At 41.3% G+C, this 22345-nt stretch overlaps 2 protein-coding genes across 2 annotated transcripts in view; one reads left to right on the forward strand and one right to left on the reverse strand.

The window, feature by feature from the left end:
* LOC126095274 (WD repeat-containing protein 48) overlaps positions 1-12648 on the reverse strand; it is a 132520-nt gene extending 119872 nt beyond the window's left edge. Inside the window, exons 1-2 of the mRNA XM_049910032.1 lie at positions 12251-12648; positions 6659-6875 (exon numbers count right to left, since the gene is read on the reverse strand). Of these exons, the coding sequence (XP_049765989.1) occupies positions 6659-6875; positions 12251-12298 (265 nt within the window). The 5' untranslated portion in view covers positions 12299-12648. The remainder of the gene's footprint in view (positions 1-6658; positions 6876-12250) is intronic.
* A 47-nt stretch (positions 12649-12695) lies between these two features.
* LOC126095276 (26S proteasome non-ATPase regulatory subunit 4) overlaps positions 12696-22345 on the forward strand; it is a 94194-nt gene continuing 84544 nt past the window's right edge. Inside the window, exon 1 of the mRNA XM_049910034.1 lies at positions 12696-12826. Within this exon, the coding sequence (XP_049765991.1) occupies positions 12801-12826 (26 nt within the window). The 5' untranslated portion in view covers positions 12696-12800. The remainder of the gene's footprint in view (positions 12827-22345) is intronic.

Genomic DNA, 22345 nt, shown 5'->3' on the forward strand with positions numbered 1-22345 from the left:
GGAGTGGTACCATTGTGTGGATCACTTTTGGTGTCACAAAATCAAATCTACACCAACAAACAACTCTTGTCTTATACCAAACAGCAGCCACTGGAAGGGATTTCAGCAACAAGTCCACATTTCATTCCAGATGCTACCATCCCCATGAGTACATTGAAGGGGGATTTAATATTCCTGATAGGCAACAACACAACTGATATGGCAATAATCGACTCACACTGAGAATACACAGAATGAGTGGTGAACTAACAGTACAGCCAATAGGGAAAAAAAAGTATGGCACAGTTTCTATTCTGATGTATATGGGTTTTCAAGTCTGTACTAATTGGTCATGGCTTTAACCACATGTTGTTTTAATAATCATGAATGTTTAACTCGGCACAAGAATGAGGTCAACAGAAAGTTGCAATCCCACCCATTTGCTTTGATCTGTGACATAACTGTTTGTTTTGTTTTGTTTTGTTTTGTCATACGCACCAATGTCAGAACCTCAGAACACTAATACGAAAAATGAGTTAAAAACAATAATATGATAAGCCCAATCAATGGAAGGAAAGAGCTAAAAACAAGGACTACCTCTTGGAGAAAGATCCACAAAATACGCTGTAGAGACGATGGAGGTTCCGAACTAAAGATTAAATGTCCTCGTCATATTGCTATGACAGGTAAAAAGTAAAACGTGGGCAACAGCCCATGCGTCGTTTGCTAAAATTGCCGATAACTCAGGCTGCAAAATGCATTAGAACGTAAGTGGTTTAAAAAAAGGGGGGGGGGGGGGGGGGGGGGCAATCTGTCAGGAAATGGTAAACCATGAAAGGCTGATGACAATGAGCCCAAAGTGGTGGAGGATCACCACTTAACACATGGCAATGGCTAAAATGAGTGTCCAGTACACAACATAGCTAAAATCATCTCCTCATGGCAAAGGAGCAGAAAGGAAGTTGACCAAGCCACAGGGAGAGGTTTAGTTCCCTGGAGCTTGTTCCCATGAAGAGAACACCAGTGGTAATGCCAAAGGGACATCACCTGCTGACAGATGGCAACACGGAGATCATTGGAAAAAATGGAAGAACTAGTGGCCCGAGGCAGGACAACTGCAGCCTAAGCAGCACTATCAGCTGCCTTGTTTCCCACCAGACTGATGTGACCAGGGACCCACATAAATGTAAAAGTGCCTCCCTCAGGAGTGAGAAGGTGGAAGCTTTATAGGCCCACTAACTAAGGGATGGACTGTGTACAGCACACACAGGCTCTGAAGGACACCGAGAGAATCGGAGCATATGACACAATTGAAAGCCTGTGTTGTCGAATGTACTGCATGGTCTGATGCAGGGCAAAGAATTCCGCTGTAAACAGTGAGTGGTGTTCCTGAAGCCGGTAATGAAAAGTGTCGGTACCAAATGAGAAGGCACACCAGACACAATGGTCAGTCTGAGAGCCATCAATGTACACAAAAGTACGCCGCTAAGTTCCGAGGAAAGGTTGAGAAACTTACACTGATAGATCAAACCTGGAGTAATTTCCTTAGGAAGAGAATTAAGTCCAAGGTGAACACGGGCCGGCCGCCGCATGAAGCCTAGGTAGTGAAGGGTTGACACCCATGAAGAAAGTGTCAGATAGCGTGAAGTTAAGCTGCTGCAGCAATAACCAACAGGGAACACCAGGAGGTAACACAGAAGAGGGATGCACCCCATACTGGCAGTCAGAGTCATTGAAGAAGGAGGCATAAGATGGGTGACCGGGCATTGCAGGCAAATGGCAGGCATATCCACTGAGCAGAACATCACACTGGTACAACAGCAACAGTTCGGCAGTAGACACTTTCAACCAGGCTAGTGTAAAACGTGCCAGTGGTCAAACGTATTCCACGATGGTGGATTGTATTTCGGTAGCGTAAGGTGGATGGACATGCAGATGCATAGCGAAACAGCCATAGTCTAGCTTCGAACAGACAAGGGATTGGTACAAACAGAGAAGGGTGGTCCGATATGCTCCCCAGGAAGTAGTGTTTAGGACATGTAGGACACTGAGGGACCGGGTACAGCAGGCTGCCAGGTAAGACTGGTGGGAGGACCAAGAAAGTTTCCTATCAAGCACAAGGCCCGTTTCAGCAAACAGAAGAGCAATAGGCTTAAGATGTACAGATGGTGGAAAAAACCCATTCCACTGCCAGAAATTCACACAAAAAGTTTTGTCAGTGGAAAAGTGAAAGTCATTGTCGATGCTACATGAGTAAAGATGATCGAGACATCGCTGAAGATGCCGCTCTAAGAGACAAGTCCATGTAGAACTGCAACAGATTGCAAAATTGTCGGCAGAGACCCCCAGCAGGAGACAGGCGATAATAAGGTTAATAGCTATAGCAAAGAGGATGACGCTCAGGACGGAGCCACCCAGTTTTCCTGGGTAAAGTTCTCCGACAAGGCAGAACTCATACATACCTTGAACACTCTGTCTTTTAAAAATTCCTGAAGGAAACATGGCAGGCGGCCTTGGAAGCCCCACATGTAGAGAGTAAGGAAGATACCAGTCCTCTGGCAGGTATTGTAGGCCTTCTCCAAGTCAAAAAACATGGCCACAGACTGATATGCCCACTGAAAACGATTCATGACAGGGATTGACAAAGTGACAAGATGGTCAAATGCAGAATGGCACACTCAAAACGCACATTGTGCAGTGGTTAGTAAAGTGTGAGACTCAAGCCAACATATCTGCTGGACATGAATAATATGTTCCACCACTTCGCCAACACAGCTAGTGAGAGAAGTGAGGCGGTAGCTAGAAGGAAGTTACTTGTCCTTACCAGGCTTAGGTACGGGTATGACTGTGGCTTCACCCAATGCCCGGGAAACTTGCCCTCCACCCAGATGCAATTATATGTATGAAGGAGACAGTGCTTGCCTGAAATAGACTGCAACATCTGAATGTGAACATCGTCCGGCTCTGGGGCGGAAGATCAGGATGAAGTGAGAGCATGATCTAGCTTCCTCATAGTAAAGGTGCCATTGTAGCATTCACAATTCTGAGACGAGAAGGGTATCGCTCGAGCCTCCTCCACTCTTTTCTGATGGAGACAGGCAAGGTGATAGTGGGTGGATTTCGAAATCTCTGCAAAATAGCGGCCTAAGGTGTTGGAGATAGTAACGGGGTCCACAATCACATCATCTGCTACAGTCAGGTCAGAAATTAGGGGATGGATTTTGGCCCCAGAGAGCCGCTGGAGGTTGGCCCACATGACAGAAGAGGGAGTGGAAATGTTAAAAGAACTAATAAATGGAATCCAACAAGCTTTTTTGCTATCCTGAAAAATGCGACAACAAACACTGCACTCACATCCATTTACAACAAATTCAGTTCGGCGCCACAGGATGACTGAGAAACGTGGAGAGCACATCTCCGCACATGAATTGCATTATGGCATGTCTCAGTCCACCAACATTTGTTGGTTTCCAAGGACAAAGTCCCATTACGTAGATGAGAGCAAGATTTCACAGGGCCAGCAATCTCACCCACACCTTTATGACTAGTAAATGGATTAACCATAGAAAAAGGTCTGACGCTCCTCAGTATGTGATACCACGAGGAACCATGGTGAGACTGGGAGACTCTTCGAACCTTTAGTCTCTTTCCATACACATTTAGTAGACAGAGATTGAGATGAAGGTAAGTGGCTCATTGTGAAAAAATGCTCCATGATTGCCAACGTCTCCGATGGCACACTCCTTCCAACTGGGGGCCCCTCAGAGAGAGAGAGAGGAAGGGGGGGGCTCATCCACCTTAGATGATAGGTCACACCTCCTGAACTTCTGACAGAGGGACCAACTGGAAATTTTGGAAGGTCACAGCTCAGGCATTCACCACTCTATAGGCCTATCCTGTACCAGGAGGGCACATGTGAACCCAGCCTGTCAACCTGGGGCTGGGAATTATGCATTAGCCAGTCACTTGTTGTGCATAAAGTCGTGTGGGCTGGCCTTCAGCAGTGCACAGGGAGGAAGAAGAAACATAGGGGAACCTCAAACACTGAAGTGGAGGACTGGTATGAGGCGGAAAACAAAGAAAGACAAGACAGATCAGGGGGTTGTTCTGATGTCTGGCTATTAAAACCTCAGAACACATTACCAAAAACATGCTAGACAAGTTTCCCAATGAGGATGAGAAAGGATAGCAGAAGTATAGACACACAGCATGGAAAGGGAAGAGGTGCCGCAAAGGCTGGGGCCCTGTGGTAGCCAAGCACGTACTCACCAAAGAGTGGTGGGCCACCTGGGGTGTGACATAATGATGTCATGGTGCCAGTGTGTTTTTTATTCACATGATGATGCAGATAATGTGTTTCAGCATTTGGAGGTGTTCTCTTGTGCTGGATGTTTGTTCTGAAGTTGTTTTTTTAGGTATGTTAGTGAATCATTTGACATTGTGAGTTGACTTGATCAGATTGTTATTGGGGAGTTTGCGCCAGTTTGCAAGGGAGCTATTTAAATTTTGCGTATCACGGCTGATGGTTTTGTTTTTGCATTTGGGTTTGTTAGTGTCACTGTTTCTCATGATTGGAGATTTAAAATTATTTTTCTTCTTTTTTCAGTCATGGGTAAGACACAGAAATTTACAAGTAGGTCATGGCTTGTTGCAATGTGGGCAAAGATATGTTGTCTACGATTATGTTTCTACAGTTAGTTGAACTGATAGTGAAGGATTTAGTTTTGTGTGTGTGTGAGTACCAGACTAGATTTCGGTGATCGTGGCTTCAGTTGGCAAGCATTCTTTTCGTTTTATTTTTTTACTGCAGTATGTGTGGTACGTTAAGTTTGTTTATAGCTGTTTGTGCACATCGAAATTGGTGATGGTGGAAGTTTTCAAGACTTTCACATTGCGATTGGTAGGTATCGAGGGTTTACACGACATTTACAAATGTCGGTTAGGTTAAGTTTTTTATTTTAGTTCTGCAAGTGAATTTTCATTTATTGTACTGTGGACTTTGTTTTCGACAGGCAGGGTAAGTGAAGGTTTGGAGAATGGATTCAAGTGTGTCAGTAACAGGTTTTGGAGTAGTGTATGGGTTCATAGTATCAAGAACTTCATTTGAACTATATAGGTCACGTTTTATTTGCAATACCGCATTTTCGAGTAGTGTGTTTGTTACTGGTATCATGATCTTTGCTTGAGCTTTATAGGTCAAGCCAAAATTATGTTACCAATGGTTTTCACTTTTGCATTTTTTTGGCTATGCTAAATATTAATAATTTTGCATGTTTGATTTTAGGGTTAATATTTAATTTGTAATGGTAGTGTTATCCTTAGTGTCATATATTTAGCGTTTTGCGGCCCAAAACCCTCTACTTCCCACAGCTGTCCTGTTAGTTTCATTGTTTAGCTGTGGTTAAATATTTCCCGTGTTATTTATGTTTGTTCATGGGTGTGATTAGTGACGTCACAGTTGCCATACTGCATACACTAGAAATACTAGTGTCACCATCCTGATGACATCACAGAACAAATCAGACAGGCAGAATTGCAACTTTCAGTTTTGCCCAATAATAAGCAACTCCAGAATGAGATTTTCACTCTGCAGTAGAGTGTGTGCTGATATAAAACTTCCTGGCAGATTAAAACTGTGTGCCGGACCGAGACTCGAACTTGGGACCTTGGCCTTTCACGATCACGTGCTCTACCAACTGAGCTACCCAAGCACAACTCACGACCTGCCCTCACAGCTTTACTTCCGCCAGTACCTCGTCTTGTACTTTCCAAACTTCACAGAAGCTCTCCTGCGAACCTTGCAGAACTAGCACTCCTGGAAGAAAGGATATTGTGGTGACATGGCTTAGCCACAGCATGGGGGATGTTTCCAGAATGAGATTTTCACTCTGCAGCAGAGTGTGCACTGATATGAAATTTCCTGGCATATTAAAACTGAGTGCTGGATCGAGACTCGAACTTGGGACCTCTGCCTTTCGCTGGCAAGTGTTCTACCAACTGAGCTACTCAAGCATGACTCACGCCCCATCCTCACAGTTCGAGTCTTGGTCCGGCACACAGTTTTAATCTGCCAGGAAGTTTCAATAAGCAACTCATTCCTATGTTCCAGACAATATGAGGTACCACAGTTATCCAGCAAAACACTTTAGTTATGTTTTATTTTTCACAAGTTTCCAGATCTTTAGAAAACAACAAAAATAATGACTTTCAGATATAAATCAATATGTTAATTAAAAAAGAAAAAAACACTCAGCAATTTTATCTTTCATTAAAACTCATGAGCGACAAGAAAAATGTGATGGTTCCCTCTACTCTTCTGTTGATCTACTAAAGGAAATTTTATATTTCCACTATTGCCACAATAATTCTGGATTTGTGTCAACAATGAGGCCTCTTCATAGGCTTCATCACTTCTGCAGTTTCCTGTAATCCATTATGGGACCTAGTGACTCTTTAAACATAATTGTTGGCATTAAGAACAACAAAAAACAACAACCATCACCAATACTATTTATTTACAAGAATACAATTTTTAAAAATTTCCCTCTTTTCTGTATTTAACCACTCAGACAGGAACAATGTCAAGGCTGTTCAATTTTAAGTTTCATCAATTTAATGAGGAAAAGTATTGTACAGTATTCAATTCATTTAATATTAACATCTTTTTTAAAATACTTACAGTTTTTTCCTCCACAACAAAGAACGATGTCATTGACCCAATCTGTATGATGTTCCATTGACTGTAGATATGGATCCTTCATGTTACGACAGTTCCAAATACGCACAATGGAGTCACGACCAGCAGAGTACAACCGCTGGAGATGCGGGTCATATTGTAAGGAATTAACTCCTGCCCTGTGCCTTTTTTCTATTTCATCTCGTATCACGAAAGATACCTACAACAAATTATCATCAGAGAACACCAAGTAACTAAATGTGATTTCATATTTATTTAGCAACATTTCATTATTAAGACATACACTGAACTCAATGAAGTCGTAGTTAGCACTTTCTGAGCTGCACTCAAGCAGGCTAAAGCTGTGCCTTTATAGGTATCTGCCACTCTGACGTATTGTCTTTGGCCTCGTGTGCAGTAACCATAGCTCGGGCTTCCCTCTAGGTGCCAGCGACATAGTGTTTAATGAGGATAAAAGGCTTACACATTAGCTACAGCAAGGAAGTTGGTTGAGAACCCCACTGCAGTACTGCAACTTGTGGGTGACTTTTCTGACAGCTCCATGTAACAGCTGAGAGACTCACTTTAGCAGGTGGGTCCAGTTGGAGGTAGACATGGTGGCCATTAATGGGGTGGAAACGCAATTGGAACTGGCTGTTTGCTTCCTGCTTGGGCAGTGGTGAGTTGTGTGTTACAGCCAGAGTCTTTGAATACGCTGCCTTACCCAGTGACCAGGAGGCTTGTGGTGGTTTTAATTTCATCCAGGTGCAACGCAGAAACATGGTGAGCATATGCATTTGAAACCACCGGGTGCTGGGGAAAGGAACTTTGGAAAATCCCTGTGTTCTGCCATAAGAAATCACCATCCTGTTATCGAGACACACTCCACTATAGTACAGTGTGGTCCCAACCTGTGTGGAAGCATTTATTACGGTCTGTTCTCATAATAAACAAGTATGTTACTTCTTGTTAATTTTTCATAAAGTTCTGCCTCACATTTGGATGTGCGTTGTCTTATTATCAATGTACATGCAGAAGGCTGGCGCAACTTTACCACTCACCAACCACTCCACCTCAATGTACATAATGCAAATGGCAAGCTCATTTTTATTGGTACAGCACTAGAAAACTGCTGTCTATGGAAGGGGCTGCTCATAGAAAACTTGTTAAGTCTATACTGCAATACAATACAGTGTTTGGCATCAATGCCACATTGGAATATACAGACAAGTGCACAAAAATGCTGCTAAGAAAGAAACTGACAGGCACTTTCAGAACAATGCCAAATGTCTCAGGGAAAGCTCCACAGAAAATTCCATGAATAATTCATGGAAGTATCTATGAATGTTACAGCTTATCCAACAATACCAGCAACACACACAGGAACATATCCAGTGTCATTCTTCCGATTTTGATAAAGTTGGTTTTAGTGCACTGAATAGCATCATTGTCAGCACCCTTGCCGAACGTGAATGTGAACTTTTCGTGAAAACAAGTCTTCATTAAATGTAATATTCCTGTGGGAATGACATATACATATATTAGCAGTATATATATATATATAGAGTGAAACATTCCACGTGGGAAAAATATATCTAAAAATAAAGATGCTGTTACTTACCAAACGAAAGCATTGGTATGTTGATAGGAGACAATAAAAAACACACAAACACACACACAAATTTCAAGCTTTCGCAACCCAAGGTTGCTTCGTCAGGAGAGAGGGAAGGAGAGGGAAATACGAAAGGATGTGGGTTTTAAGGGAGAGGTTAAGGAGTCATTCTAATCCTGGGAGCGGAAAGACTTACCTTAGGGGGAAAAAAGGGACAGGTATACACTCGCGCGTGCGCGCACACACACACAAATACACACACACACAGACATTGTAAAGGCAAAGAGTTTAGGCAGAGATGTCAGTTGAGGCGGAAGTACAGAGGCAAAGATGTTGTTGAGTGACAAGTGATGTACGAGGGGTGGCAACTTGAAATTAGAGGAGGTACAGAAGCAAATAGCTAAAGCCACTTTCTCATCCCCTCAAACCCAGAACCTCCCAAAGAAGAACCCCAAAAGAGCCCCACTTGTGACAAGATACTTTCCGGGACCGGATCAGACTCTGAATGTGGCTCTCCAGCAGAGATACGCCTTCCTTAAATCCTGCCCTGAAATGAGATCCAGCCTTCATGAAATCCTCCCCACTCCACCGAGATGTGTCTTTCCGCCGTCCACCTAACCTTTGTAACCTCTTGGTTCATCCCTATGAAATCCCCAAACCACCTTCCCTACCCTCTGGCTCCTACCCTTGTAACCGCCCCCGGTGTAAGACCTGTCCCTTGCGCCCTCCCACCACCACCTACTCCAGTCCTGTAACCTGAAAGTTGTACACGATCAAAGGCAGAGCCACGTGTGAAAGCACCCACGTGATTTACCAACTGACATGCCTACACTGTGAAGCATTCTATGTGGGACTGACCAGTAACAAACCGTCCATTCGCATGAACGGACACAGGCAGACTGTGTTTGTTGATAATGAGGATCACCCTGTGGCTAAACATGCCTTGGTGCACGGCCAGCACATCTTGGCACAGTGTTACACAGTCCGGGTTATCTGGATACTTCCCACTGACACCAACCTATCAGAACTCCGGAGATTGGAACTTACCCTTCAATATATCCTCTCTCCCCGTTACCCACCTGGCCAAAACCTCCGCTAATTTCAAGTTGCTGCCCCTCGTACATCACTTATCACTCAACAACATCTTTGCCTGTGTACTTCTGCCTCGACTGAAATCTCTGCCTAAACTCTTTGCCTTTACAATGTCTGCTTGTGTCTGTATCTGTGTGTGTGTGTGTGTGTGTGTGTGTGTGTGTGTGTGTGTGTGTATCTGTGCGGATGTGTGTGTGTATGTGTATGCGCGCGAGCGTATGCTTGTCCCTTTTTCCCCCCTAAGGTGAGTTTTTCTACTCCCGGGAGTGGAATGACTCCTTACCCTCTCCCTTAAAACCCACATCCTTTCGTCTTTGCCTCTCCTTCCCTCTTTCCTGATGAAGCAACCTTGGGTTGCGAAAGCTTGAAATTTGTGTGTGTGTTTGTGTGTTTTTTATTGTCTCCTATCAACATACCAACACTTTCGTTTGGTAAGTAACAGCATCTTGTGTGTGTGTGTGTGTGTGTGTGTGTGTGTGTGTGTGTGTGTGTGTGTGAGAGAGAGAGAGAGAGAGAGAGAGAGAGAGAGAGAGAGAGAGAGAGAGAGAGAGAGAGAGAGAGAGAGAAAAATTGATATTATCTGATGCACAGGACCGGAGAAGATGTACACCACTGACAAATCGGATAAACTGAAATATTGATTTTTCCATGCACAGGCAGACTGTCACCTCTCAAACTAACCTTGACCTCAAGCTACACCACAGATCAGTATGGCTTCACACCTAAGACCTTGTATTCATATACGCTGGCTTTGTCACCTCCCAACCGAACTATCACCTTCGAATCTAACCTAGACCTCAGCGTATGCTGCGGATCTGTCAGTCAGCAGAGCCTACATTCCAAAAAGTAATATGGACACATAACAAATATTGTCAGGGTTTTATTCTCTTTCCATTTGTGCATGTGTGACACCACAATCTACATTATTATTACATAATGGGGCAAGGCTGACATCCAGTACTGCCAGCTTCAGCTGAAGTGGAGAGTCAGCTATAAGAACTAATGAAATGCCATGAGGTGAGGAAAGTGCATTTGCCTGAAGAAGTCAAAGGCTCCTAGCACTAGTCCTCTGATGGGGAAGGTTGATTTCCATGCCCAAGCTGCAATCTCCTAGTCACTGTAGATTGCTTGCAAAATGTTTGCATCATACAATAATAAAAAGAGTCAATGAGCCCATGATGACAAAAACTTCAGGGGGGGGGGGGGGGGGAAGGAAAAAATATATACATCTACTACTAGTACGTTGCCGCATGATGGCAGAGCCAGTGAATCCTCAAGTTTGTGTCAATGAGTCTTCACATTTCAATGCCCGCTTCAAAGCAGTGAAGATGGAGCTCTCGAGTAGGGTAAAGGCAATCAATAGAAGAATGACACAAAGACAATGCCCGGTGGGTCCTCTCACCTAAGGATCTGACCACAAGTCGGATAGGTGTAACCAATTTGGAGCCAGCAAAGGGCAGTACATTCCTCACAGAAAGGGTCTTAGGAAGATCACCATGCAACAGTGAATTTGTTATTGTTTGTAGTTTGTCGGTAGTGGCCATGGTATGCCATTCCACATTCCATGCCTCCTCAACCCAAAGAAGTGGTGTTGACTGCAAGTTGGATGCCAAAGATGGCTCCAAGATATCCATCTTAGTAGTGTCTTCTGCTATTGATCAGCATGTTCCTTCCCCAGACTCAGTACCCGGCAGCACACAACCGAGCCCCCGGTACCATGAAGGTTAGTAAGAATATTGTGTATGGTTGAAACTAACATGTTCAGACGTTAGCACTGGTATTTGGCCTGTGAACTACTTGTGCATGTACAACAGTGCGCTTACATAATGGTCACTAATTCTGCGTAAACACACTGCAGCCATGTGGTAAGAAATATTGTTTGTGGCCCTCAGAACATGTGAAGGCATATCAGATGCGATTATCAACAACTGAGCCATCAGTAGAGATGACTTTTTTAACCAAGAACTTCATCAAAACCGAGAGGGAGAAGCAGCAAAATGCAATAGGGTATTCTATTCCCTTTGGTTTGAAGGGCAGGTTGAAGCAGATCACTGGATGAGGTACACAACATGACAAAACATGACCTACACCCATATTTGCTGAATTAGGAGTTACGATTATTCACAGACATTATATTTTCAACTGCCTAATTCACATAAAGCTGAACCATAACACCTAAATAACATCAAATTCACCGTTACAACATCCAAAATTAGGATTGTACCAAAGGATACCATTTGGGAAACAATACGGAATTTTATTAGGCCTGCTAGTACTGTCGTTCCCTAGTAAGTACTGTACTAGTATTTAACTCTTCGGTAACAAACAAAAAGTCATTTGTGATTATAACGTGAGGAGTTAACGTGAAAATGATCTGACAATCTTCGGGTAGTTTTCGTGGCTATCATGTTCGTAACGAATATGTCTAATAGCAACCCCATTTTTCATAATGTTCATATTAGATGTCGTCCTCTACCATCTTCGCGTCATGATTTTTCTTTCTGGGCAGGTGCCTGATTGTTCGTTCTCAATTTAAAAACGAAGGCTTTATGCTTCTAGGACTTTTAAGGCAACAATGAAAATCTGTCTCTTAAAACCATATTTATTTGCTTTCGCATAGCAACTTTCAAGTAGCCGGAAATATCCAGAATTGCCTAATTTTTTCTCTTAAATTTAATCAGCGTCAAATTCTGATCACATTAAAAATAATAAAAACACAGTAAAATGTATGTCGCATACCGGCAAGTACACAATGTAGTGGACTCTAAGTAATTTGTATTACACACAATTCCCTCTAGTGCAAGGTGGGGAAAGCACTTGTACATTAAGACTGCACATCATAACACACTCTACTAGAAAAATAAAACTTTTTAAATTCAAAACAAACATACCTGAACTTTCTTCCTGCCACTTTGGCCTCCAGATTTGTGAGTAGCCATAGCTTCTAGGCGAAATAAATTATATGAACGGTAAATAAAGAGAACTATCCCATGATACTTAAATGTAGCATTTAGCTGTTTATTAGTTTGAAAACATTAAATTGTCAACTTAACCTCAGCCACCATTCCGTTCACTTGTATTCATCATTACTTCTATGTCTGTCAAAGTTATCATCTGGGTTCAGTGATTTTCTAGTATTCGTCGCCAAAGTAAAAACTGACGATCCATTGATTGATATATTTAATCAAGATTTTGTGTATCAACTATTTAAATAAATGTTATCTGATGCGTATTGGATTCTAGGACCTTTTTAACAATACAGCGACTTAATTTATCATCAACCGATTACCAACATTCATAGTCTTCTGTCTTTGTTTTTGGTACATGTCATTGAAAGTGTTTTATCTTTGAGGATGAGTTGTTTGCATTTTGTACCCAGTGACTGTAAAGTATTGTGATTGGTGTGAAAAATTGGTGGTTACCGAAGAGTAGAGTGGAAAAATGGTTTTAGAAAGTACTATGATATGGTAAGATTTACAGTCTTCCACGAAATTAGCAACCGAACTATTGTTATTCTTTTTATTGCAGTGTTCTTGATCACGGCAAATGACACAGCAGAACTTGTGCGTCCTGTGGTAACAAATAATTCGTTTGGTGACGTTTGCCGTACATTTCATTGTATATTATGGTTTGAAGATAGCGTATAAAAAGCTGGATGAAGATGATTTTGCCCATATGTTCATAACCTGTTGCTCATGGAGTACAAGAGTCAGGCAATGCTACGAATAAACGGGAGTTTTGATGATGCATGGATTAAAATTATGTGCAAGACGATTAAGAATTTGGATGAAGAAGTAGCCACATACTAACTTAAGTACAACAGTTTTACTTTGTCGTATTGTCATGGTCTCTCGAATATTCCCCGTTGAGTTTTACCACTGAATGGTATTGTGGCGGAAAGTTGGGGTTAACAGTTACGCCTGCGGGGTATTGGCTGGCCTAAAGTTTGGTATCATACTACGTTGAAGGCACTACAAAAATGAGTACAGCTCCAGTGAAATTGGGATGCTTAATATTAGTATTTATTGTAGTCGTGGTTCAGCCACACTAATTCGCAGAGGCCTGAATCAAATACATTTTGACACACCTGATACAATGAAATCTATGTCATTTGTCACGTGCTACCTACTTAAGACCGACAAACTTAAGTTTCTTAGTATTATACAGTTGCATACAGGAGTGATACATTTGTGTCTAACCAAGTCTTAATATCTTCCTATATCTTAAATATAATTTCTCCATGATACTTATGATTCGAAGGTTTATTTCGGTTATTATGCTATCCCCTGTGGCTGTCATACAAACAGCAAATATAATTTTAGTTCCATTGCAATTCAGACATGTCATATCTGCAGCCTCTCCCAGCTTTCCTAGTCCCTAACAACTGTTGCACCACCTTCGCTTTATCATATTGAGTTCAACATTGAAAACTGAAATTAAATTTTATGTTGCTTGTCTGGCTTGAAAATTGTGGTTATCCCCTCATCATTTTTAGCTTTCATTCTTACTTAGTACCTTATCTCAGCATACCATACTTTATATTTTAAATGGTTTGTGATATCCATGTTGTTGTTCTTGTTGATGTGGTCTTCAGTCCTGAGACTGGTTTGATGCAGCTCTCCATGCTACTCTATCCTGTGCAAGCTTCATCATCTCCCAGTACCTACTGCAATCTACATCCTTCTGCATCTGCTTAATGTATTCATCTCTTGGTCTCCCCGTATGATTCTTACCCCCCCCCCCCCCACTCTGTCCTCCATTACTAAATTTGTGATCCCTTGATGCCCTCAGAACATGTCCCACCAACCGATCCCTTCTTCTAGTCAGGTTGTGCCATAAACTCCTTCCTAATTCTATTCAATACCTCCTCATTAGTTATTTGATCTACCTATCTAATATTCATCATTCTTCTGTAGCACCACATTTTGAGAGCTTCTATTCTCTCCTTGTCCAAACTGTTTATCCTCCATGTTTCACTTCCATACATGGCTACACTCCATACAAATACTTTCAGAAACGACTGCCTGACACTTAAATCTATACTCGATGTTAACAAATTTGTCTTCTTCAGAAATGCTTTCCTTGCCATTGCCAGTCTACATTTTATATCCTCTCTACTTCGACCATCAGTTTTTTTGCTCCCCAAATAGCAATAATCTTTTACTACTTTAAGTGTCTCATTTCCTAATCTAATTCCCCCCAGCATCACCCGACTTGATATCCATAGTAGATGATAATATGGCTATTTCATTTTCACCAAATGAAGTGTTTTACAATGATGTAAATTCATCATTGCATGAATACATATCTTCATATCTCTCTTTTGAGCAGTATATGAGAAGAATGTAATATCATCCCCACTAATAATAATTCATATAAGAAGAGTTTCATGGTGTGCTTTGGACATTAAAACTTGACGGTAATGGGGTAGAATATACTAGTGATAAGACTGGAGTAGTTTGTGCTGAATGATGGGATGAATATTCCACGTAGGCCTTTCACAAGTATTTGGTCAAAGTTATAAAAAGATTGAAGTGATAGAGGTATAATTTAAAAATTACCAATTTGGAATTAATTCGATACCTGTGTGTGCAGCAACCATTGAATATTCAAATTGAATAAAGGACAGCAGTCAGTCTCAAAATCTGTGATTTATTGCAGATCTTGATTTCAAATATAATATAATCATCAGTGCATTACCAAAGACTTATAAATTTCCCATCATGTCAGAGCATAAAATATGACAAAAGTGCTCTAGCCTTTATATGGAAAACACAAAACCATAAACAACCATTTTGTGTCTGTCATGTAAAGGCTAACTAGAACATTTTGTTACATGTTATGGTCTGACATTAGACACTGGACTCGCATTCGGGAGGACCATGGTTCAATCCCGCGTCCGGCCATCTTGATTTAGGTTTTCCGTGCTTTCCCTAAATCACTCCAGGCAAATGCCGGGATGGTTCCTCTGAAAGGGCATGGCCGACTTCCTTCCCCATCCTTCCCTAATCCGATGAGACCGATGACCACGCTGTCTGGTCTCCTTCCCCAAGCAACCAACCAACCTATGGTCTGACACATTGGGCCTTTTATGACTGTTATTGTACTAGTGATGCCTGCATTATAGTCAAAATTTAAATCTGCAATAAATTACAGACTTTGCAACTGCCTGCTGCCCTTTTCTCAATTTAAATGTTGCTGTACTTAAGTAGCTGGCCCGGCTATTGAATATAAGGGTCACCATAGCTCTACTGTATTACAGGGTGATTCAAAATACCCAAATAATGTTTAGTGGTATGTTAAACCTTGCCAGTAGCCCAGAAATTAGTTTCCAGGTAGGCCTACTTGCTAATAATAAATCCTAGTTTACACAACAACATTGGGTTGCACAGTTGCGTGGAATGAGTTGCACGCAAGTGGTTTCATATATGACTGTAGACACAGCGACACCAGTACACACTTCAGTTTCATCGTTTTGTGGGTCCCTGAGTCGTGTATGAAATGAAAGTTTTAGCAGCTGCATGTTGCACGAGTTGCGATGGATTTAAAACTTGTTGTGTGAAATCGCTGCATAGTAAAAAAATAAGAAACGTGTTTCGATTCATGACTGGATGAAGAAAAGACATCAGCTCAGTTGCTCAGCATCCTTACTGAAATAATTTGTAACGGATGATCCAAGAAGTTCTTTTAATTATCTTAGAATGACACCAAAACTGTTCATGTTTCTTCTAAATACAATTAATTATGCCATAAGGAATAAAGGTACTGTAATGCATGAAGCACTGTCGCCAGAACTGAAATTGTACATCATATTGTATGCATTACAGTCGAGAACACTCGGCATGCTATAAGATACGGTTTTAATTGGTAATGACACTTTTTCATTGACACCATTAATTATTAACTATACCAGTAATAATTATCAACAGTAGCAACAATAATTATACGAATCAGGCTGCATTAAGAAGAGAGTGGTTTGCAATCTACTCTCTTGAAGATAGGTCTGTACAGTGGAAATATTTAAAAATTCTAACGTGTGAACGGGGAGCACTGCAGTGGCGTTTTAAATAGGTGAATATTGAATAAAGAATGCAACTTCTTGAATTTGTATAGCATTCCCTCCTGTCAACAGTATTGCTTAACAGAGTTGGCCAACTCAAACAATGGGATTTTAGTCTTGTAGACGAGAGCATTGCCATAGCTAGAATTACACTTGCTTGTATTTTTCTTAATTCAGTTGTATATACTCTCCTAACTCAATAAATTTTGCCCTGCAGCTCAGTTATTGTCAAACCATCTGTTATGATCGCTCATGATGGTCTCAGCAGGAGCAATATGTTGCTTATTTTTGTAATCAGTAACACTGAAATCCCACAAACACCTATGCAAAGCATAGATATCCAAAACTCGAACCTTATTCTCTGTTCCCCACTTCATATTTCAGTTTGTCTACACTCTATGAACACACATAATCTCAAAACTCATGCAACTAGTGTCACCAAAGTTGGAACATGCTAAAAGTGCTTAGTTTCACCAATGAGTTACGCAAATGCGTGGCGCGCCTGCGTAGTGGCCGGTAGCACAGTTACCTCCAACCTAGTGCCGTTGTGTAAACTAGGCTTAACAGAGAGACCAAATTAAACAGTTATATGTTTTTTTGGAAAATCCAGCATGGAATGTAACAATATTATGAAAAGGGTAGTTGCTACTCACCATATAGTGGAGATGGTGAGTTGAAGATAGGCACAACAAAAAAGACCATCAGAAAGTAAGTTGCCAGCCACAAAGTCCTTTGTTGAAAACACACACACACACACACACACACACACACACACACACACACACACACACACACAAACTGCAGTCTGTAGGTGCCAAGGCCAGACTCTTAAGTGGCAGCACATGAGGCAAATAGTGGTGGGGGTAAGGAGGAGGCTGGGGAGGGGACAGATAGCAAGGAATGAGTGGGGGACAGTAAAATGATGCTTCTGGGATCATGTAGAATCGAGGTGGAGGGAGGGTAGGGCTGCTAGGTGGAGTTGGGAGGTTTGATGGAGGGGTGGCAGTAGCAAAAAAGAGCAGTAAAAAGATTGAGGGTGTGTTAGTGGAATAGAGGTCAGTGTAGTGCTGGAATGGGAACAGGGAAGGAGCTAGGTGGGTAAGGACAATGACTAATGAAGGTTGAGGTCAAAAGGATTACAGGAATGTAGCACATATTATAGGGAGTGTTCCCACCTGCACAGTTCAGTAAAGCTAGTGTTGGTGGGGAGGATCCAGATGGCAAAAGCTGTGGAGCAGTCATTGAAGTGAAGAACATCATGTTGGGCGGCATACTCAGCAACAGGTTGGTCAAGCAATTACAGTGGTTGCAGCTTAGCTTGTATATCACATGACTGGTTTCACAGGTAGCCTGCATTTGATGGGGTATGTGATGCTTATGACCAGATTGGAATAGGTGTTGGTGGGGGAATGTGTGGGACAGATCTTGCATCGAGGTCTATGACAGGGGCATGAGCCAAGTTGCAAGGAGATGAGAGCAGGGGCTGTGTTGGGATGGATGAAGATATTGTGTAGGTTCTCAGAATGGCAGAATACCACTGTGGGAGGGGTGGGAATGATAGTGAGTAGAACACGCCTCATTTCAGTGCACAAGGAATGTCCTACCATTGTCCTTCCCACCCCTCCCACAGTGGTACGCAATATCCATGTCCATCTCTACACAACTCCTGCTCCCAGTCCTTTGCCTCATGGCTTATATCCTTGTAATAGACCTAGATGTGAGAAACCCAGTCAAGTGATGTACAAGCTGAGCTGCAACCACTGTGCTACATTCTACATGGGCATGGCAACCAACATGCTGCCTGTCCGCATGAATGGCCACCGACAAACTGTGGGCAAGAAACACCTGGACCAACCTGTTGCTGGGCACGCCACCCAACATGATGTTCTTCATTTCAGTGACTGCTTCACAATCTGTGACATCTGGATCCTTCCCACCAACACCCGCTTTTCTGAACTGTGCAGGTGGGAACTCTTCCTGCAATATGTCCTACATTCCTGTAACCCTCTTGGCCTCAACCTTCGTTAGTCATTGTCCTTACCCATCTACCTCCTTCCCTGTTCCCATTCGAGCACTACACTGTCCTCTATTCCACCAACACATCCACAGCCTTTTTACTTCTCTTCTTTTTCACTACCACACCCCCTCCCCCAAAGCACTCTTAACTTCCCAACTCCACTTAGCTGCTTTATCCTCTCTCCACTTCATCCATGTATGCTCCCACAAGCATCATTTCACTGTCCCCCACCCCTTTCCTGCTATCCCTCCCCTCCCCAGCCTCCTCCTTTCCCCAAGAACCCAGTTTACTTATCCCATCATATGCTACTGCTTGCAGTCTAGCCTTGGCACTGAGAGATTGTGGCCTTTTGTGTGTGTGTGTGTGTGTGTGTGTGTGTGTGTGTGTGTGTGTGTGTGTGTGTTTTGACGTAGGCATGGTCTAATTCTGTTGAAGGCCTTTCTGGCTGAAAACTTTGTCAAACTTTTTGTGGTGCATGTGTGTGACTCGGCATCTCTGCTTATGGTGATTAACAACTGTTCTATTCATAATATAGTTGTATGTTTTTGGGTGGTCAAATGGACTGACAATTCCGTTTTTAAGTACAACTTTTTGTTACTGGTGTACTCTCCGTGCAGTGCTGCCAGTGGTGATATGTATCCACTATGTGGATGCCATCTGTTTAAGGTCAAAAAGTAATCATCACTCTCACTGACTGCATAGTCTGTTAAGCCAGGAAAACTTTTAAAATAGTAGCAGTAATAGTAATAGTAGTAGTAGTAAAACAAATACTGTAATACAGCTATCCATTTTTGAATGCTCCTTCATAAATAAAAGAAAATGCAATTGCCCCAATTTAATTACCATATCAGCAGGTACTGAATGTATCAAAACAGCCATTAATAGTTTGACACTTTGAGTTTGTAGTTGGTTTTAATTTATTCTGTCACTTTTATTTTGAAATTTGAAGTAATCAACTGCAATACTATATAGACCTGAAAACCTGAAAGGTCACATTATTACTAATAGTGTTGAAAATGAGCTAAATGTGCCAAAACTTAACATAGAATCCCACTCAGTTTCTTTACAGAATTCACAAGTCATTTCTCTGTGATCTAAAAAACAAGATAATCAAAGATTGCATTACCAAACTGCCGGCTTTAACCTGTGACCCTAGAGAGATGACGTAAGCTTCAAGCTCATACAGAACGGTGGTCATGAAGTTGTTCGTTCCACACATGAGCAGTCACCTACAATATGAAAAATGTTTAATTGCAAAAATAGCAGGAAATTAGCAGGTCAACCATGGGATGGGGGGTGGGAGGTTGGGATTGGGTTTGGTGGTGGCAGTAGTTAAAATCAAAAATCAGCTCCACTCCTTAACCCGCAGCTTACTGCAGATGCCTTGAGCAGACAATTGTTTACAATAATGTGAAGATAGCTCAGGTCTCACATGTGCCTCCTCCCCCCCTCCCACACACACACACACAGTTTTTGTAGAAACATAAATTGTTCAAAAGAAATGGGCGTAGATGAAATATTGGACACAACTTTAACCAGTTGTAAGATAAACTGCATATGAAAAGAGCTCTGAAATGATTGATTGTACTCGATAGATCTTGTACAGATCACTTAGAGCCCAATGTTGCACTGGGAATTAAGGGTAATAAATAAATGAAGGAAGGAGCAGATATGTTACTACATAGCCGGTTATGTAGTATGCTAGACATCTCAGAGCTTCAGACATCTCAGAGCTTCAGATTACATGAAGATCTTACTAAATACTATTCAGATGTAGCCTATGGGAAAAAGAGTATGGTGGTTGAATATTCATGAAATAGGTGGGAAACAATAAATGGACCAATATGCTTAATTCCCTCACTTCCATGTCATGCCTTAAGTGGTGTCTTTTGGCCGTGGTCTTGGACAGAAGCATGAAATGTTTCTACTGTCATATTCATAAAAGTAAAGCTATCATCATGCTGAACACTACAGTGTCTTATTAGGCATTTACTGTTCTTGTAGAGGTGGTATGTTCTTGTCATCTTCTGACTATTGATACATGGGGTCCAGCCAGTTATAGGGTCAAGCTAATGAACATGGGCTTTGAACCTTAGTGCAACTTGGCAATTTTCACATTAAAAAACATTGTAAGTGATGAAAGACACGATAAAATAACAGATTAAAATCGGAGGATCGAACCCCTGAAAGAAAGAAATTGTAGTCAATCAGTGTGGACTTCAGTTCTCCAATGATGCCTTCAAGCAAAAGCTGTTACATATCTTGTTAAATGGTATTTTTGTTTTTGGTTCTAGCAGTCCACAGTATTCGTAATTGTCACTAAAAATGTAATTTCAGTCATTATCTAGACAGCTTTTTTTGTAATGTTAAGTGAAGATGTAAATTCCTGCATGCATACTAACTTTTTAGTTACTTAAATTCAGCAACACTGTTTCAGGCAGTTATGAGAAAGTTGCAGTTTTTGTCAATTTATTCATAATCAATCTTCATTTCAACATTTATAGATTGTGCTGCTGTTGTGACTTAGATTTTCAACTGCAATTTAGTGTGCTCAGTTTTAATCATTACTAGTTTTGATAAGCATTTGTGGTCTTTTTCAGTGTGCTTACCAAGCAGTGCTATCATAGTATCACAGATTTGTTTGTTTTGGTGCCAATTGTTGCAACATGAAAAACATTTGTGATGGGAAAGAACTTTGTAAAGTCCTGTTAGAGTGGTTTTTGGACCAACCTGTGTATCTTGTTTAGGTGTGAACAATTGATTCTTGATAAAAATTGTTATCCTTATTTACTTGTAGGTTGAGTAAGTGTCAGACTACAAACAATAGGGGGATTCAGTCCCCAGTTGGTTTAAGGATATTTATTCTGTTGCTTATCACTTCCTTCACTTCTGACCCTGATCTGTTTATCTGATGTGTCGAGTTGTATCTTGATTAAAAATCCATGTCAAACTGTTTGGTCCCTTATGAGGGGCTTGTTAAATCAGTTGAGGGCATATACTGTATAATTCTGGCCTTTATATCAACCTTCAGACTGAGGTCAGATGTGCTTTACTTATTTGCTGATAACGTTTTTTTTTTTTTTTTTTTTTTACACGCTTTCCCACAGCTTGTCATGTTCATGGTTTATAGTATCGAAATATATTCATGCAGTAACAATATAATATTTACATTGATATAGTATTTGTCAGCTTAATATAAGAGAAAGCATAAAAGGTAAAGCTGTAATCGACCTGTGGTTTGTTTTGTATACCGTACTTGGCTTGGTCCTATTTGAGACGGTACTCTGTCGCCTTTTTCTGACCTTGAACTTATTTATAGCGGAGATGCTGAGTCGCCTTTTTGTTGTGCCTATCGCGACTCAGCATCTCTGCTATATATTGAGTAGCAACTTTATTTTCATAATATTGGTACATTTCATCTTCGATTTTCCATTGTTTGATCTTGAACTGACTTAGCCACTCCAGTTATGGCAGGACTTACAGTTTAATGTGGATTTGACATATTGCCAGAGATCAAAGAATAAGTCAAACTTAAACCAAAAACATAATCAGTTGAACATATGCAACTCTTTTCTTTCTTAGCTGTTTCTTGTGATGCAGAAAATATTGTTGATACTGTATTTCCTGATGAAAACTTTGTGTGTATCCAAATTGGTAGGGGTCTACTGTAATGTGATGTTTCGACAAGTATTAGTTTCTGCATATTTTGGGAGTGTTCTTGTTCCACAAGTGTATGTTTCATTGATAAGTAGCCACTGTTGCTGCTAATGTGTTCACAACCAATTTTGACCTTCATACCCAGGCCATTTTCCGAGCCACTAGAAACTGTGAAAACAGAAACCAGTCATGGGCTTACAAATATATTAGCAACTAGAGCGGCTTTCTAATAAGTTTCAGCAAGTATCACAC

Source organism: Schistocerca cancellata, chromosome 8 (assembly GCF_023864275.1).
Source record: "Schistocerca cancellata isolate TAMUIC-IGC-003103 chromosome 8, iqSchCanc2.1, whole genome shotgun sequence".
Classification (NCBI taxonomy): Eukaryota; Metazoa; Arthropoda; class Insecta; order Orthoptera; family Acrididae; genus Schistocerca; species Schistocerca cancellata.